Source organism: Bubalus bubalis, chromosome 6, assembly GCF_019923935.1.
Source record: "Bubalus bubalis isolate 160015118507 breed Murrah chromosome 6, NDDB_SH_1, whole genome shotgun sequence".
In the NCBI taxonomy this organism is placed as follows: domain Eukaryota; kingdom Metazoa; phylum Chordata; class Mammalia; order Artiodactyla; family Bovidae; genus Bubalus; species Bubalus bubalis.
Window position 1 is genome coordinate 10,031,186 of NC_059162.1, and position 19,878 is coordinate 10,051,063.

The 19,878-nt window shown below is 43.6% G+C and overlaps 1 protein-coding gene and 1 long non-coding RNA gene across 2 annotated transcripts in view; one reads left to right on the top strand and one right to left on the bottom strand.

The window, feature by feature from the left end:
- Positions 1-19,878, top strand: part of LOC123333958 — a 54,869-nt gene that overhangs the window by 4,554 nt on the left and 30,437 nt on the right. The window lies entirely within an intron of this gene.
- On the bottom strand, positions 51-1,573 carry DUSP23 (dual specificity phosphatase 23). The gene is made up of 3 exons (XM_006061017.4): positions 1,437-1,573; positions 1,074-1,342; positions 51-463 (listed from the first exon to the last, which is right to left on the bottom strand). The coding sequence occupies exons 2-3, from the start codon at positions 1,338-1,340 to the stop codon at positions 278-280; spliced, it is 453 nt and encodes a 150-aa protein (XP_006061079.2). The 5' UTR covers positions 1,341-1,342; positions 1,437-1,573; the 3' UTR covers positions 51-277.

Here is a 19,878-nt window from a genome sequence, read left to right on the forward strand (position 1 = left end):
GAAGAGACTTAGCAGCAGCAGCAGCAATTGAGAAGCTCAACAATGCGAGCTGTTCTTTAAGTTATTTATTCAAAGCAGCAGCAGAGGGACCCCCAACATCAGTGCAGCTCCAGCCATTCCTCCTACCAGGTCCTGCCTGCAGGGAAGGGCTCCTTCAGTCTCTTGAGCCAGCTAGGTACTGGAGAGCTTAGCACTCTTAGTCCACTTCTGCGTCTCTGGCCCCATCTAACGCACAGATCAGGGCCGCGGGGGCCTGGTAGAAGGGTACGGAGGCCCCTTATTTCGTTCGCTGGTAGAACTGGAAGACCGCCTTCTCTTGCTCATAGGTCTCGATGGAGCCGGGTCGAAGGCGCCGGATCTCAGCGATGGCGTCTCCGGCAGCCAGGCCCCGCTCCTTCACCAGGTAACAGGCCAGCATGGTGCCAGTGCGGCCAAAGCCCAGGGCACAGTGCACTGCCACCGCCTGCGAAGGGGCAGCTGGGTGGGGTGGAGCTCGACACCCTCCCAACACTCTCCCGCCCCTCATTTGTGAAATACAACCAAGTTTTAAAGATGTAGGGCATTGAAGAGTGAAAATATCTGGTTAAGAATTTATTTTATATTGCTTATATATTGAAAGAATATTTTGGACTTACTGGGTTAAATTATACTATCAAGACGAATTTCTCCTGCTGCTGTTTACCTTTTTAAAAGAGGCTCCATCACATTTGGACAGAACCTTGTTCTGGAGTCTGCTCAATAGCCCTTGACTTCAACCCCCATCTCTCCCTTTCTTTCCATAGAAAGTCTGTCCACCCTTTCTCCTTCTCAACTCAGAAGAACTTAGCTGGTTCTTTGTTGCCTCTCCTCAAACCCAATTCTCCCGCTGGGCCCTCTTTTTACTCCTCCCTCTTACAGCTTTGGCTTTCTGAACTGGTGTAATGGTTACAATGGTCTTCTGGCCTCACCATCTTCCTCCAGTCTTTCTCCTGGAACCCAGTTAAATTAATCCTGGCCCTGACGTCCGCAGCTCCGAGTGTCCCCGCTGACTCCTCCCAAGCCCCTCCCTCCCCGCGCTGACCCCGCCCGCTGACCTCACCACTGGCGTTGGCCTCGTCGACGATCTTCACGAAGCGGTCGATCTGCTCTGGGCCCGGCGGGCAGAAGTCTGGGATGCGCAGTCGGTGCAGGGTGAGGCCGGGGCAGCTGTCGCTGTGCGGGGGCCCGCGCTCCGTCAGTGACACCAGATGCCGTACACCTTGGTCCAGCAGGAACTGGTAGTGGGCGGGGAGCCGGGGCAGCGCCAGCCCCGCCAGCCGGCTGGGCAGCACCCACGAGAAGTTGGGGGGCTGCACGCCCATGGCTGAAAGAGGGCACAGGACAGCAAGTCACCGGCGGTGAAGCAGGTCGGTCCCGCCCCGCCCACCCGCCTTCAGGCCGGGTAACCCTCCACCTACCAGGCAGTGGCGCCTCCTGGGACCACGTCGTCTCTGGGACAGATCCTGGGCGACGTCCTGCGCCGCCGCGGGGGATTGGCCAAGCCGCCTGGGGGGCGGGGCTAGAATGCCGAACTCCTGGCTCTGAGTGACCGCGAGGAGCTATCCGGCCCCAAGCAGGACACTCGTTGATTGGTTGGATTGTCAGTAATGGGCGGGATTACTGCAGCGGTGCGCACGGAGATTGGTGGGCCGCAGAAACAGCTAAGAAGGAAAACCTAGAAGGAATTCAGTAATTGTTTTCTGTGGTGAAGCAACCCCGGGTCGAGCTCTGCTGCTCCCTGGCGGTCGGTGGGAGTTATTGCACCACTCGCCATCTGCCCCTGCAGCCCAAGAGCCTGGCCCTGTCAAAACTTTCGTCACAGTGGATGCCCAAGAGTTTAAGAGACGGTAAATCTACATCATCCTTAAGGAAGGAATTCCCTCTACAGTGACTCTGACAAGTCATTATCAGTGACTTTTAGAACTTGTCCAGTAAGGGAGAATCACTGTTGTACAGGGGACTCTTCTCATTTTTCCGCTGCTGGAATTATTAAAAACAAACACACAACCGTGTTGCCGCCATCTGGTGCCCTGAAATCTTACCCGGGGTAGTAATTATATAACAACAACAACAACAACAACAAAGACAACAACCTAAAAGGATTAACAAATTGAACATTTACTATGTGTCAGGTATTATCCTAAGTACTTTACATGTGTTAACTGATATAATTGCCACGATAATCTTATGTGGTAGGTAATCTAATTAACTCTGTTTTACAGATGAGAACACTAAAGCTCTGGAGAGGTTCAGGAACTTGACCAAGAGATAATTGATGGCAGGGGATTTGAAGTCTAGCACTCTAGCTCCGGGATCTTTAACAAAACAGTATTGTATTCTAAAGTTAAACAGAAGGTTACTGCTTCTTTACATAACCATCCTCATGCCCCTCAGCTGGGTTAAATAGTTGCAGGATTTCTTTATTTTATTTAATTAATTTATTTATTTTAAACAGTTGCAGGATTTCTTATTTTCTCTTCATGTTTCCTAAGTCCCAGGTTCTGTGAGTCACCCTTCCCTGGAGAGGCTAGAGTTTATATGTGTCATTCATAGAAGGCGGGGAAGTAGATTTGAACACAGTGTCTTAACTGTGATCTGAATGTTTCATATCCTGATTTGAACAATGAGCTTCTAGTAATCAGACTAATTGTAATTATGAAAATAGTTAACCGTTATTGAATTTGCCTACGTACCAGGCCCCGGGCCAGGTGCTTTCTGGAAGAGCCGCACGGGGAATGTATTTTTATATCTCTTCTGCACATGAGGCTTAAAGAAGTTGGTTAACTTACCTAAGCACACAGAGCTTGTAAGTAGCTGGGCTGGTTGAGCCAAGGTCTGTCTCATTCCAAGCCCAGGAAACCATGAAGACATACGCCCCTCCCTGTCCCTATCTACCCCTCACCCACACACTTGGTTCCAGCAAAATGAAAAGGAAATTTTCTTCCTCCAAAGATCAAAGCCTGCTCTGACCCTGTGGAAAGCGCACTTAACCATTTATCCTGGCAACTGAAGCATTGCCTCCACCTACTCTCCTCAGGTTCCAGGAGCTTCCAGATCTACCCTTTCCCTTTCTTCTGAACAATCACAGCCCTGATTAAGTCCTTCCTGTCTGCACTCCCATTTCCTGCACAACTCGCCTCGGCTTTTTCTAGCCCATCCCAGTGTGTTCCTACTATGCCTCTCGGCCACCAGTTACCCCTTCTCCCCTCCAAGCAATTTCCGTCAACCCCTAGCTCAGCATTTCTGATTGCACTCCCTCAGTGACAAGAGGCACTTGCTCCTTTCAGATTGAACTTCTCTTAGTTCCTTTTCCTTGCTGTCGTTTCTTCGCTCCCTCACTCATTAGGGAAAAAATTTCCACATGTCTCCCCACCTCCTTATGCCCATTCCTTGCCTCCTTGAGATCTAGGGCAAAGCCCATCTTTTCCAGAAAGAAGACATTTCTAGGGGAGACAGAGATTCCTATGGGGTCTCTGCAGCGGTCAAGTGCATCCATTAACCCATTTTGGGCTTCCTTTGTAGGAATTCCTCCTCCGTCTCTATTGCTCTACCTCTGGCTTTTAACAGACCCTGCATGAGTCTCTGCCTTGGTCTGTGTCCCCTTGTCAAGAATACTATTTAATTTTCTGTCTTGGGCCTGGGGCCTCACACTGAAAGAAAAACTCCTTTATGGTGGTTTCTTGGCTTGGATTCTTGCAACTAAAACAATGTCCGCTTCCCACACGTAGGCCCCAGCCCCAGGCAATACTGAGCTTCTTTTCTTTACTCTTCTGTAAAGTGTTACCTGACCTTCAGGAAAATTTAATCTCTATCCCCATCTCATTTTATATAAATATGTACTCCTGGTAGAGCAGTTAGTTTATTGAATTGGGGTTATCTGTTTGTGTCATTCCATCTTTGAATTTCATACATCTAATATAGAGCCTCATACACGGTGCTCAAAAATGTTAAATGAATGAAAAAATATGTATATGCAAGACTGTGAAAGTACATTTCTGGGAGTGTAGGCAAGTCTCCAGGGCTATGTGACAATGGATGTTTGTGTCTTTTTTTTTTTCACCAGCAAAATGAGTTTATTCAGGAATAGTAAAGAGTTGCAATTTGAGACAAGCAGACTATGACAAGGGCTTCCCAGTGGCTCAGCATTAAAGAATCTTCAGCGCAGGAGACGTGAGTTCAGTCCCTGGGTTGGGATGATCCCCTGGAGAAGGAAATGGCAACCTACTCCTGTATTTTTGCCTGGGAAATTCCATGGACAGAGGAGCCTGGTGGACTGTAGCCCATGGGGTCGCAACAACAAGTACAAAAGAAGGCAGTAGGGGAAAGGTAAGCTTGGATTGGAAGTATCAGCACAGTCTTAGGAGAACAGGGTCTTCCTTCCGTTTTGTTCACTGTCTGTTGTGAAAAGCTGGAAATAGCATTCTTTGCAAGTCCGATATAATGGTTTTAGGGCTCTCTGCCTCCCACTTCCCCAGCTGATAAGAATGTTTTGACCTTGTCCTCTTTGATGGCGAAGCCTCAGTTCCCTGATGGCTTGATTCCAGTGGCAATTGGAGCTGAAGCCAGAGTCAGAGAATTCCTTCCTCCAAGTGAGTCCCTGTGTCTTACCAAGGCAGAGGGTTGCTTGGATTTGTGTTCCTGTGGCCCTTAGACTGCAGCCAGAGCTCCCAGTGTCTTAAATGTTCTGATCTCCTTTTGTCTTAACACAGTTCAGACGGGGGACCCTATGATGTGGAAACGGAGTTTAAGAAGGGATGGTGTGGTAGCCAGCCTTAAAGATACTACCCCCGTAGGGAACCATCTCCTGTCTTGTGTAATCCTTTCCCACATTGTTACGGCTGGTTTGTGTCATCAACAGGATTTTGTGGAAATGATGGTATGTGACTTCCTGAATGGAAGAGAGAAGGCAAACTTAAGTGGATGTTTGCAGAGACTGCAAATCGCTCAGTCGTGACTGACTCTTTGCGACCCTATGGACTGTAGCCCACCAGTCTCTTCTGTCCGTGGAATTCTCCAGGCAAGAATACTACAGTGGGTAGCCATTCCTTTCTTGAGGGTATCTTCCCCACCCAGGGATGGAACCCATGCCTCCTGCACTGCAGGCAGATCTTTACTGTCAGAGTCACCAGGGAAGCCCTTTATGACTTTACCTATCTATGTGACTTCTTAGGTAAAGTCATAAAGGACATTATGGTGTTTGACTTGCTCTTTTGTGGGAGAAGCCAGCTGCTGTGTTGTGAGGAGTCTCATGAGAGATCCATGCGGGAGGTTTTGTATCAAAGTGGAAGGGGACTGGCTATTTTGGAAGTGGATCTTCTGGCTCCATCAAGACCTTAGACTACCTGCCCAACATCTTGACAATAGCCTCACGGATCCCTGAGCCAGAATCACCCAGTTAAGCCTCCCTTGAATTTCTCATGCATAGAAACTCTGAGATAATAAATACTTAATATTTTAAGCCATCAAATTTTGGGATAATTTCTTATGTGGCAATAGGAAACCAGTACAGATGGGAATATTCAAATAAAAGGAAAGAAGAGAAATAATTTTTCTTTCCTACCATGCATAATAGCATGTGGAATCTTAGTTCCCAGACCAGGGATCTAACCCATGCCCTCTCCACCACCCCTTCCCCCAGCAGTAGAAGCACAGAATTTTAACCACTGGATCATCAAGGAAGTCCTGAGAAATAATGCTAATAAACTTAAGAACTGAAATAAAATCAAGTTTATTTTTCAAAGAAAAATTATACTCTAAGCAACTGCGATCTAAGTGTGTGTGTGTGTGTGTGTTTGGGGGATGGATTGTTGAGATAGGTCCATGCAAATTTTCTACATTTGGAGAACTGTATTGTATGCAGGAACCAAATAGAATAGTTTGGGCATGAGTTTTGTAAATATGGTATTGGAGGTATGTGGGTTTTATGTGGTGTTCATATAGTTATGGATGATATACAAATTATTTGAAAACTGGCCCTGGCACAGGAAGCAAGCAATTGGAATGGACTCCCTATCAACCATCACCGTTGCCTATAAATGAATGGTGATGCTATCCTGCCGTCTATTGGGTACACATTGGTATTGAGTGTACAGGCTCTGACATGATCTGGGGTGTGGCCAGATTACCTTGGACATTTTAATATAGGTCTTTCCACAAGATGGCACTGATAGCTTTTCCCTGTTTCTCTCTCTCTCTCCTACTCCTTCTCCCTCTGTCTTTTTTGTATTTTGATTTGTATACTGTTACAGAACATACCATGACAGATAGCTCCCAACTTACTAGTTGATTGCATATACTTCCTGACAATTCTATCACCTTCATGGCACTTAAAATTCTGTTTTTCCTTTAGACCATTCCAGGAGCACACTTGAGACCATGTTGGGATATTAGGGGGAGGTCTTATACCGGAAGCTATGATTAGGCAGGGTTAGAGATAGAGAGGGAATTGGGGACCGGGCTTTAGTTTTTGCAAAGCTGTTCAGTACAGTCAAGTGAGAGCAGAATCGAGAAGAGGGAGCGCTCAGTAAGAGACACTTTGAGATGAGAATAGTTTTGGTAAACTATCTTACTTCTAGGATTCATGCTCTATAAACTGCTTTCCCTTGGATCCAGAGGGAAGAAATCATTGAAAATCTTGGCATTGCACTTTTCACAGCATAAGTGTAAAAATCAGAAAGAACCTCAGGGATCTTCTGGTTTAACCTCACTGTTTCTAGGTGAGGAAACTCAGCTCACTGAGTCACTTAGTTGGTCCGGACTAGGACTCAATCCCCTATAACTAAGAAGTAGAAACTAACCCAATAAAAACTGGGCAGGGGACTTGGACACTTCTTAAAAGACTATATAGGAAAGGCCAATACTTACCTGAAAAGGGTCGCTACATCAGTAGTCATCAGAGAAGTGCAAATTATAACTACAGTAATATACCCACTCAGTTCAGTCACTCAGTTGTATCCAACTCTTTGAGACCCTATGAACTGCAGCACGCCAGGTCTCCCTGTCCATCACCAACTCCTGGAGTCCACCCAAACCCATGTCCATTGAGTCGGTGATGCCATCCAACCGTCTCTCATCCTCTGTCATCCCCTTCTTCTCCTGCCCTCAATCTTTCCCAGCAGCAGGGTCTTTTCCAATGAGTCAGTGCTTTGCTTCAGGTGGCCAAAGTTTTGGAGTTTCAGCATGGCTTAAATTAAAATGACTGATAACGCCAAATATTGGCAAAGATAAGGGACTGTTGGAACTCTCATACACTGGTGGTAGGAGTGTAAAATTGTACAACTATTTTGGAAAACTTTTCTACAGTTGCTTATAAAGTTAAAATACACCTCCCTATGATCCAGTAATTCTGTTCCTAAGAATTACTCAAGAGAACAAAATCATTTGTCTACTAAAACACTTGTAGAAGAATGTTCTTAAAAGCTTTATTCATAATAACCAAAAAATGTCAGGAAAACCAATATTCACCAACAGAAAAGCATCCATAAACAAACTGTGATATACATCCGTAAAATAGAATATTATTTAGCAGTAAAAGGAAATAACTACTGATAAAAGTAACAAGATAAAAGTAACACTGGATGAATCTCAAAAGCATTAAGCTGAGCAAAAGGAGTCAGACACAACAAGAACGTAAGTATGATCCTCTGTGTGTGAAGTTCAAGGCCTGGCAAAGTAAATCTGTGGTGATAGAAATCAGAATAATGGTTGCCTCTGTGTGGGAAGGACAATAAGCTGGAAAGGGAATGAGAAAATTTTCAGCAGTGATGGAATCATTATCTTTTTTCTTTTTAGAAAATGAAATACAGTTGATTTACAATGTTTCAGATATACAGCAAATGGTGCAGATATATATATATATTTCATATATATATTTTCAGATATATATATATAAGGGCTTCCCTGGTGGCTCAGACAGCAAAGAATCTGCCTGCAATGCGGGAAACCCGTGTTTGTTCTCTGGGTCAGGAAGATCCCCTGGAGAAGGAAATGGCAACCCGTTCCAGTATCCTTGCCTGGAAAATCCCATGGGCAGAGGAGCCTGGTGAGCTACAGCCCATGGTGCTGCAAAGAGTCACATGACTGAGAGACTGACATGCACACACACACAGGTGAATATAAATAAATATATATGAAATCCTCATACTATCCAACATCACTGGGTCATTAAACTATGTGACCTGGCCCAAATTACTTTAAATTTCTAAGTCTCCATTTCAGATGTCTATAATGATATAGATTATTAAAGATTATTGATAGGGTCAAATAAGGAAGAAGTATGTTAAAACCTGGCAAAATTCTGGCACACAATTGGTGTTCAGAAGTGGAAGTTGCTGCTGCCATTACCATCATCATAACATGATTTAGAGACCGATGGGAGTATCTCTAATGTCTCTAATGTGAAGTGTGGTCATAGGATGCTGTGGTTAGTGGAATTCTAAGATGGCCCCAAATGACCTATACACTTTGATGAGGGGATATCACTCCCATGATTATGTCACAAAACATGGCAAAAGGGGGCCACTCAGCAAGGTGGCTCTGGGAGCTGATTCCCGGTTGACAGCTACTAAGAAAGCAGAGGCTTCCATCCTACAACTTCAAGGAAGTGAATTCTGCCAAACGGATGAGCTTAGAGGACCCGGGCCTCCATTGTGAGGTACAGCCTGGCTGTCTTCTTCATTTCAGCCCGATGAGACCCTGAGCGGAGGATCCGGCTAACCTGTAGTTGGACTTCTGATCTCAGAACTGTGAGTTAACAAATGGGTATTTTTTTTTAGCCACTAAGCTTGCGGCAATTGATCATACAGTAATAGAAAACTAATACAGATGCCTTATTTACTTGTTTTATTGTTTTATTTTTAATATGCTGGTTGCAATACTAGACTTTTGAAATTTCTAAAGTGTGGTCTTATTTCTTGTCTCTTTTCCCCTTTAAGTCTCCCAGTCTTTAAAACTCTAGATCACGTGGGTCCATTTTCCAGGGCAGATGTGACGAATACAATGAATCAGTGGAGCATAGGAATTATCATTGTCTCATTCCCACTAGGCACCTCCCCACCTTCCTGGCTCATCCTCTGACCACTTGTAGACTAGTGCTTCTCAAAGTGTTGTGCACAGCTGAGCAGTATCACATGGCCTGGGAGCTTGTGAGAAATGCAGGATCTCAGGCCCCCTCCCAGACCTGTGGGATCCCAGGTGGCTTATATGCACACCTCTGCCTGAGAAGGAAGCCCTGTTGAGAGACCTTTCATCCCGAAGTTCTGTCTTCCCTTCTGTGGGACAGTTATCAGTAGCGCCAAAAACAGCCTGGTCATAAGAGGTGGTTCCTGACATCTCCAGGTGTCTTTGGATGAGCAGGGCAGTGGGCAGAGGAGCCCACAATTAGCACAGGGAGAAAGGCCTCAAAGAGACATAACTGGCCTGGATAAATGCCTGAGGTCAGTTCCAAACACTTAGTGTCCCCGGTTGGAACAATCTATTGCTTTCTCCACTGGTTAGGGAGCTATCCAAGAAAAATATGCTTAGATATATATTGTGTATTTCCTGTTTTTGTTCCAAGGAAGGGCTTGGCTCCTTGATTTCCTTTCTGGAGAAATTCTTGAAACATCACTTTCTACTGTTTCCGCCTTTAAAGTATGTTCCAAGCAGGGCTGAAATTGCCTGATTTTTCATCCTTAAGTGTCTGAGCCTCCTTGCCATTTGGGGAAGAGGAGAACAAAACAATTGGACCACCTCAACATCCCCTTATCCCTCCAGTGGGACTTCCTCCCATCCACATCCCATCCTTCTGGAGTCCCCTTAGGAACCATCACCCCCATGGCCTCCACTATTTCTGCCTGTTCACACTTTCCCTCTATGAAGCTGGGGTGCTTTTCTGCAGAACACAGCCCTGACATTCCCAGCTCTTCAGTAACTCCTATTGCCTTCAAGAAGGAAAAAAAAAAAAAATCCCGACATTTGTAGACTGGCATAAGAGTTGACTCATTGGAAAAGACTCTGATGCTGGGAGGGGTTGGGGGCAGGAGGAGAAGGGGATGACAGAGGATTAGATGGCTGGATGGCATCTCTGACTCGACGGACGTGAGTCTGGGTGAACTCCGGGAGTTGGTGATGGACAGGGAAGCCTGGCGTGCTGCGATTCATGGGGTCGCAAAGAGTTGGACACGACTGAGCGACTGATCTGATCTGATCTGATAAAAATCCCTCTGGAATGAGGCCTTTGCTTCTCTCTTTAGCCTCATCTTACCTCATTTCTTGGCATCAATGTGAGTCTCCAACACGCGGTGCAGAGCAGAGCCCTCTGTTGTACCTCTGCACACACTATTCCCTTCACCTGTCCTGTTCTTACCTGTACCCTTCATCAACTCCTCTCCTTCCTCAAGATTCAGTTTGGACCACACCACTCTCTCTAGGAAGCCTTCCCTGTGCCCTTACAATTATGTTTTGTATCCTTCTTCTTTAGCATCTCTATGAAAACATTTATTACATCACATATCAAAAATATTTGAAAGCATTTATAGCTTTATAATATAAATGTGTGCTGTGCTGTGCTAGGAGAAGGCAATGGCACCCCACTCCAGTACTCTTGCCTGGAAAATCCCAGGGGTGGAGAAGCCTGGTGGGCTGCAGTCCTTGGGGTCACTAAGAGTTGGACACGACTGAGCGGCTTCACTTTCACTTTTTCACTTTCATGCATTGGAGAAGGAAATGGCAACCCACTCCAGTGTTCTTGCCTGGAGAATCCCAGGGACGGGAGAGCCTGGTGGGCTATGGGGTCACACAGAGTCAGACACGACTGAAGTGACTTAGCGGTGGCAGCAGCAGTGCTGTGCTAAGTTGCTTCCGTTGTGTCTGACTCTGCGACCTTTTGGACTGTAGCCCTCCAGGCTCCTCTATCCATGGGACTCACCAGGCAAGAATACTGGAGTGGGTTGCCAATGCCTTCCTCCAGAGTATCTTCCCGACCCAGGGATCAAACCTGTGTATCTTAGGTCTCCTGCCTTGGCCGTTGGGTTCTTTACCACTAGGGACACCTGGGAAGCCCTTATTATATAAGTACCATATCTTTATTTTAAAAGCACTAACATATAGGGACTTCCCTGGTGGTCCAGTGGTTAAGACTCTGTGTTTCCAATATAGGGAGTGCTAGTTCAATCCCTGGTTGGGGAACAAAGATCCCACATACCTTGTACCTTGTGGTGTGGCCAAGAAAATATATAAAATAAAAAGTTGAATACTAAAAAAAGCATTAACATATATACACACAAAAAGGAAAAAATGATTACTTATTACCTATTTATATTAGTGTTCAAAGAGAAGACACACTATATTTTCCAAGTATGAAGGGAAGTGATACAAGAAATTAGAGGTTTACACAGCTGTCAGAGGGGGTGTCCTAGGAAAGGTCCCTAGAGATCCTAGCCTGTGACATCTAAGTGAGAGGCTCTCAGAGACCTTGCCTGGAAGCCACTCCACTATAAAGCTCAAGAACTTCTGGAAAATTCCCACCAGTTATCTCAGTCTGTGGCACTAATGTGGGGAAACTCAAGAGATTTCACCTGTTTGCTGTTCTGAACTTCTTACTTGCTTTCCCATCTGCCTGTCTCTGGAAAAGAATGGCCTCTTCTCTCTTTTGGAAAGACTGTTCCCAGCATCTCCTCTGTGGTAGAATGGTCTTAATACTGAGGGGCATTGATGCTAAGTTCACAACAGACAGTTCACCTAAAGATAACTGCATTTTGTTGCACCACTTTTGATATGTATTTGTGTGTGCGTGCGTGTATGTGTATATAAGTGAATAATACACATATAAAATCTCTCTCTAACATGCACTCTCTATCTTTATATCTATATACATTTCTCCCCTCTGGCTTCTTAAAGGGTTTAATGAGCTTGTTTCTCTACTTTTTAGAGCAAGGATTCCCAGCACTGGTTTGATGACACCCTGGAGTGTCTTCATTTATCTCAGGGGGTGCCTTGAAATTCACAAAACAAGATTAATTTAAATTCATTTTCGTTTAAAAAAAGTAAACAGACATTCTATAGTAATTACAGGTGCAAGTGTGTGTTTTGAAATCAAACTAATAAATGCTCTCCTTAGAGAGAAATTAAGAGGATGGGAATGGGATTGGAAGGGACTAGAAAAGTGGTTTAGTTAGAATTTTTCTAAAACATCCCCTCGAATTACTTCCAGGTTTGTATTTCCCCCAAATTAATCCTGTTTCTCAAACTGGAAGTCAGGGACGTGGGGGCTGAAAGCTTCCTGTATGCAGGTCTATATATTCTATGTCTACCACAGGTCCTGACATCTTCAGGAAACAGATTTTAACCAACTGCACATTGGGCAGGACATAGTGTTGATGGCTGAGGAGGGTGCATGGCTCATAAGAGTTCCAGCTCTGTCTCTGTAGGATTGGAGGCTGAGAGGTATTCTGGGAGATAAGGGTCTGGGTACCAATCCCATTCAAGTTCCAGGAGAGTGTTGATGCCCAGACAGTCAAGGATAAAAGAACCTAGGCTAAGATTCATTGGCCTTATATGACTTGCCAGAGGGTTCTGTAATGGCCTTTCTGTTAACAACTTGTGTAAATCATCAGACAAGTAGATCAACCTACATCATACATGTATAAATGCAAGTGACTTGGTGCTGAAGGTAGAATCTTAAGGTCATAGATGCAGGAAGGAATTTTGAGTTTGGCATGAGGCCATTGTCTTTGAAGCGATAATGCTGGTTGTGGGTTCAAATCGGATTCTGCCATTTAAAGCTATCTAACCCTGAACAAATTGCTTTACACCTCAGTACCCTCCTTTATAAAGTCTAGGTAATCATAACACCTACCTCATAGGCTTGTGAGGATTAAATGAGTTAATCCATGTAAAGTGCTTTGAACCACGCAGGGCATAGCAAGATCAATAAACACTGACTCTCGTGATCATCATTGCAGTAGGTTCTATGTACTTCAGGACTAATTGGTCCTAGGTCTTTCAATCAGAGACCAACAGGGATACCTATTCCTCTCTGCCCTCGGCTTGGAGTTCTTTAGTGACCCCATCTGGTCCCAAAGAATAGGCTCACGAATTCTTTCTGTGGCCCCATAGATTGGGTTAGGAAGGTTACTTGCAGCGCTAGGACTGGAAACTTAGGCAGAAGGTTAATAGTATAACAAGCAAGTAAGCAAACAAACGGAACAGAAAACTACCACATGCAAATAAAAGTCTCAGTGAATCCTCTTGTTATACTTTGATAGGATATTCTGCTTCATGGGGGAAAAATAGTGCAAACATGTCTGGATTCTTAGAATCACAATTGGTAGCAAGGGAAGAATGTGTCTTTTAGTACAGATTTTATAGTCTATCAGTCCTTGAAGGCAAGAAATCATTAATCAAGAACCAGTCGCAAAATGTGTTCGTCATTACCCACTACTGTTGATGAAAAATCCCAAGCTCTTCTGAAGAAAATGATTGATGGAAAGACCTTAGAGGCCATTAAAACACATTCCTAATTCTCTTTATTTTAGTGAAAAACTAAATATACCTATATCCCCAGATGAGAAAGACAGATCAAGTTTCATGTCTGATCTTAGCGAAAATTCAAATACTGGGCTTGAAATACCAATAATTCTGTTCAATTGTCTTCCTCTTATACAAATATGATATACATTATATTATTATTCTGATGTTCAAACAGTTATTTAGGATCAGAAAAATTTCATATTCATATGGAATTTATTTCTAAGATTGATTATAACCATAACAGAAATAGGATTAATGAATTATTCATATGAAATTCATGATACTCTAAAGACCATGTTTGGCCAGAAATATAGTTGATTCATAAGAATGTGGAAAGATGGTGGGAAGAAAGGTTTTTTTTACTGGTTGGCTTTGTTTTATAGTATTTTGGATCTTCAAGGATATAGTAGTCTTATCCTTTTTGATCCTTTTGTTTCCAGAACTCTGTGCTTCTTCAATTCAATTAAGCAAATATATACTAGATATGCCTAGGTAAATGAAATATATTGGGCTATACACTTGAATAAAGATACAGAAAAAACCCCCACAAAACTTACATTTTACTGCTATAGACAATTATCATAGCCGTGACCCCAGTGATTTATACCTACCAGTACTCACACCCTTATATATTCTTCTATTACATTGACATTGGCCTCATCCACATGACTTACTTTGGCAAATGAATATAAACAATTGTGATGGAAGCAGAGATTTGATTAAGTACTTGCACACTGAGGATTGTCCTCCTAGAACCCTGAGATCACCATGCAGTGAAGAAGCCTGGAATTAAATACTATATGATAGGAGAGGCTACTTGAATCCAGTCCCCAAGGGCAACCTCCGTTAGCTGAATTCAGTTGCATCAGTGAGCAAAGGCATGACCTGCAGAAGAAGAATCCAGTTAGCTGATGGAATAATAATAATCATGAGATTACTACATTTTGGATACATTTGCTACAGAGATGGAAAGCTGATATAAAAATTGATATCCAGAATTTGCACACATTGCTGTAATAAAAGCCTAAATTATGTAGCATTGGCCTTGGGACTGAGTGTCTGGTGGGAGGCTATGGTGACCGCAAGCAGAATGCTGGTGGAGTCTGGAAGACCTGAGAGGAAGCTGCTGCTGGCAGTTGATAAAGGACACCCGTAGTACTTAGTAGTGACCCAGCTGACAATACTGTCACAACCGATAATCTGGAGGATAGAAAACATACTTCATGAAGTTGTGGATTTGACTTAAGATTTCCATTTATAATGTTGGGGGGGGGTCAATTAAATTTTTAAAATGTTATATATAACGGGATATGAGAAGAGAGGGATGAGCTAAAGAAAGAACTGCTATAATTATAAGCAGAATTTACAGCACATATAGAGGGCCCCACGATACACTGAGCTGGGAAATAAAGTTTGAAAATTTCACATTTCCAATGTTTTTAACTGGCCAAAAATTCTCAAAGTAAGAAATGACCAGAGGATACAGATCAAATCAAGAATGTGGCTGTAACACTTTGGAAAGACCACAGTAAGATTTTAAATGTTGCCTACTCTACTCTCTTAGACAGATAAAAGGACTTCTAAGAATCTTAAGGGCATTTTCCCCATAGGACCTTGACATCCTGGCCAAAGTAGAGCCGAGTCTTAAAAATAATTGTTAGTATAGATTTTCTGTAATGAAATGGACTGTAACCTTGTACATGGGAAGCCCATGAAGTTTTTCAAGGAATTGGACCAGTTTAGACTAAATGGTCGGAGAAGGAAATGGCACCCCACTCCAGTACGCTTGCCTGGAAAATCGAATGGACGGAGGAGCTTGGTAGGCTGCAGTCCATGGGGTCGCTGGGAATTGGACACCACTGAGCGACTTCACTTTCACTTTTCATTTTCATGCATTGGAGAAGGAAATGGCAACCCACTCCAGTGTTCTTGCCTAGAGAATCCCAGGAACAGGGGAGCCTGGTGGGCTGCCATCCATGGGGTCACACAGAGGTGGACACGACTAAAGTGACTTAGCAGCAGCAGCAGCAGACTAAATGGTGCAGGAAGGAAGCTGAGAAAATTACTTAGCTGCAAACAATGCTATTTCTTATTGAAAAGGAACACCATTTCAGAGGGCAGAGCTAACTACTTTCAGGGAATAGAACTAGGCTCTAGCAAAGAACCATTTCCCATAATCAGAGTAGGAGGCTCTACAACATTTGCCTGCCTGGATTTCAGAATTGCTATGGACCAGGTCATAGCAAACAACCTCTTCCAACAACACAGGAGAAGACTCTACACATGTACATCACCAGATGGTCAACACTGAAATCAGATTGATTATATCCTTTGCAGCCAAAGATGGAGAAGCTCTATACAGTCATCAAAAACAAGACCAGGAGTGGATTGTGGCTCAGATCATGAATTCCTTATTGCCAAATTCAGTTAAATTGAAGAAAGTGGGGAAAACCACTAGACCATTCAGGTATGACCTAAATCAAATCCCTCATGACTATACAGTGGAAGTGAGAAATAGATTTAAGGGACTAGATCGGATAGAGTGCCTGATGAACTATGGATGGAGGTTCATGACATTGTACAGGAGACAGGGAGCAAGACCATCCCCAAGAAAAAAAAATGTAAAAAAGCAAAATGGCTGTCTGATGAGGCCTTACAAATAGCTGTGAAAATAAGAGAAGCCAAAAGCAAAGGAGAAAAGGAAAGATATACCCATTTGAATGCAGAGTTCCAAAGAATAGCAAGGAGAGATAAGAAAGCCTTCCTCAGCGATCAATGCAAAGAAATAGAGGAAAACAACAGAATGGGAAAGACTAGAGATCTCTTCAAGAAAATTAGAGATACCAGGGGAACATTTCATGCAAAGATGGGCTCAATAAAGAATAGAAATGGTATGGACCTAACAGAAGCAGAAGATATTAAGAAGAGGTGGCAAGAATACACAGAAGAACTGTACAAAAAAGATCTTCATGACCCAGATAATCATGATGGTGTGATCACTCACACTAACCAAGAGCTAGACATCCTGGAATGTGAAGTCAGGTGGGCCTTAGAAAGCATCACTACAAACAAACCTAGTGGAGGTGATGGAATTCCAGTGGAGCTATTTCAAATCCTGAAAGATGATGCTGTGAAAGTACTGCACTCAATAGGCCAGCAAATTTGGAAAACTCAGCAGTGGCCACAGGACTGGAAAAGGTTAGTTTTCATTCCAATCCCAAAGAAAGGCAATGCCAAAGAATGCTCAAACTACCGCACAATTGTACTCATCTCATACGCTAGTAAAGTAATGCTCAAAATTCTCCAAGCCAGGCTTCAGCAATACGTGAACCGTGAACTTCCAGATGTTCAAGCTGGTTTTAGAAGAGGCAGAGGAACCAGTCATCAAATTGCCAACATCCACTGGATCATTGAAAAAGCAAGAGAGTTCCAGAAAAACATCTATTTCTGCTTTATTGACTATGCCAAAGCCTCTGACTGTGTGGATCACAATAAACTGTGGAAAATTCTGAAAGAGATGGGAATACCAGACCACCTGACTTACCTCTTGAGAAACCTGTATGCAGGTCAGGAAGCAACAGTTAGAACTGGACATGGAACAACAGACTGGTTCCAAATAGGAAAAGAAGTATGTCAAGGCTGTAGATTGTCACCCTGCTTATTTCACTTCTATGCAGAGTACATCATGAGAAACGCTGGACTGGAAGAAGCACAAGCTGGAATCAAGGTTGCCAGGAGAAATATCAATAATCTCAGATATGCAGATGACATCACCCATATGGCAGAAAGTGAAGAGGACCTAAAGAGCCTCTTGATGAAAGTGAAAGAGGAGAGTGAAAAAGTTGGCTTAAAGCTCAGCATTCAGAAAACGAAGATCATGGCATCCGGTCTCATCACTTCCTGGCAAATAGATGGGGAAACAGTCAAAACAGTGTCAGACTTTATTTTTTGGGGCTCCAAAATCACTGTGGATGGTGATTATAGCCATGAAATTAAAAGACGCTTGCTCCTTGAAAGGAAAGTTATGACCAACCTAGACAGCATATTAAAAAGCAGAGACATTACTTTGTCAACAAAGGTCCATCTAGTCAAGGCTATGGTTTTTCCAGTGGTCATGTATGGATGTGAGAGTCGGACTGTGAAGAAAGCTGAGTGCCAAAGAATTGATGCTTTTGAACTGTGGTGTTGGAGAAGACTCTTAAGAGTCCTTTGGGCTGCAAGGAGATCCAACCAGTCCATCCTAAAGGAGATTAGTCCTGGGTATTCATTGGAGGGACTGATGTTGAAGCTGAAACTCCAATACTTTGGCCACCTGCTGTGGAGAGCTGGCTCATTTGAAAAGACCCTGATGCTGGGAAAGATTGAGGGCAGGAGGAGAAGGGGACGACAGAGGATGAGATGGTTGGATGGCATCACCGACACAATGGACATGGTTTTGGGTGGATTCTGGGAGTTGGTGATAGACAGGGAGGCCTGGCGTGCTGTGGTCCATGGGGTCGTAAAGAGTTGGACATGACTGAGCGACTGAACTGAACTGAATGGACCAGTAACTGCTGTGTGGCTCCCTGGTCCTCCCCCTCGTGAATGGGAGTGCTTATTGGGTGTTCAGTTCTCACAGTTGCATGCTGGGTATGTGTGGAGAAGATGAGTTATTTTTTCAGTCCATGGGTCTCTGAATGATATGAAGCCACACCTGAGAAGCTTCACGAGGGACTGCACCTGAGAAGCCTTAAGCACATCTAGACCTTAGCTAGTCAGGAGATCCAGGACCTATAGTCTGATGACATGATTGGAGGAGATCTTGATAGTTGGGGGAGGAGTAGTCAATTTTTCAAATAAGAGAGATGTGAATTGGTAGGGCCAAGGGGAAGACTGTGGTTTCTCATTATAGTAATGGGCCCCAATAAATTGTGCCCTATGGTATCCATGCCCCTGGGTACACAATGACTTTATACTCAGCCATAAGACTTATTTTGATCAGTGGAACTCATCACATGTGATGCAAGTAGAGGCTTAAAAGCGCTTTTACACTGGTCTTTGTCTTCTTGGAAGCTGCCTTGAGATCACCATGCTGTGAAGAAATTTAATGAAGGACCATGTGGAGAGATTAGCCCAGTCACCTAAAACTGTCCCAGTTTAACCCTGAACCCAACCAACCCATCAGCTAAATGTGGCTTCATGAGTGAGCCCAGGCCAATAAAGAATGGCCCTAATACTCACAGAATCATGAGATATAATAAATAGTTGTTTTAAGCCATTAATTTTGGGATGGCTTATTATGTAGCAGTAGATGACAAATATAGGTGTTTATTACTAAGATTCCAGCTATTTCAGGTAAATTATAGGAAAGGAGGATGCAGTACCTTGGGTTACATGGATTTCTGAAGGTCATCGATACAGTCTCCATACCTTTGTGTACAAGTTGAAGAACTAATGATGGAGAGAAGATAATGTATTATAGGTACATGACACATTATCTCCACAGCTGTATATAAAGATTCTGAATAATAGATGAAGTCCTTGATGAACGTGTGGCAGAATGGAGGAATGAGAATGGGAACAGGGAGATCTGTGCAATTATAATTCTAAAACTTAACTTTGGGCGAGTTATCTAGCATCTCAAAATATTTGTTTCTGTACCTGTGAAATAAGAGTTATGTTGTATATTTTATGTGATTACTGTAAGGGTTAACAGAGATAATATGTATAAGAACATGCTATGCAATGCCTGGCACATGGCAGGTGTTCTTCTGGAGTTGAGTTGGCTCTCTTCACTATGTAACATTTCATTGAGGAATCCACCTGGACCTTGGCCATGGGATAGTGGAGCAGCAATTTCAGGATTAGGAAAGCTGGGGAAACTGGGTCCATGATAGCAGGGTTAGGGATCTATAAGCCAACTCCAGGGATAGGGCAGGCTCTCTGAGCTGATTTGTCTTCAGGGGTCTTTTGTATGTGCTTTCATTGATTTTTTTTAGCAGCACATTGTGTACCAGCTGAGTCTTTGGAATGCTCTTCCTCTCCCACTTGTCAAAATAACCTGTTCTTAGTCCCATTTCCTTAAGGTTCTGCTGAATTACCTCTTTGTCTTACAATTGTTCTTGAAATATGAATGCCACTCAGACGTAGAGTCAGTAAGCTGTCTCGGACACAACCCAGGACACACAAAAGAAGATACCCCTTTTGTGAGAAAATGATGATCTTCTGGGTTGTCAATGTTATCAACCCAGGCAAAGGCAATGTTTAATTACTCAGATGGTATGGTCTCAAAAAATGTAGAAGAGGACCCAGCTGGGCACTACATTTAGGACATTTCTATCTATCTATCTATCTACCTATCATTTTTTGTCA

What these genes read in the sequence shown, in the direction of transcription:
- DUSP23 (XM_006061017.4), bottom strand. Translation starts at nt 1,340, where the DNA reads ATGGGCGTGCAGCCCCCCAACTTCTCGTGGGTGCTGCCCAGCCGGCTG. An exon ending in AGGCCAACGCCAGTGGTGAG is followed by an intron (nt 464 to 1,073) that starts GTCAGCGGGCGG and finishes GCCCCTTCGCAG; the next exon opens with GCGGTGGCAGTGCACTGTGC.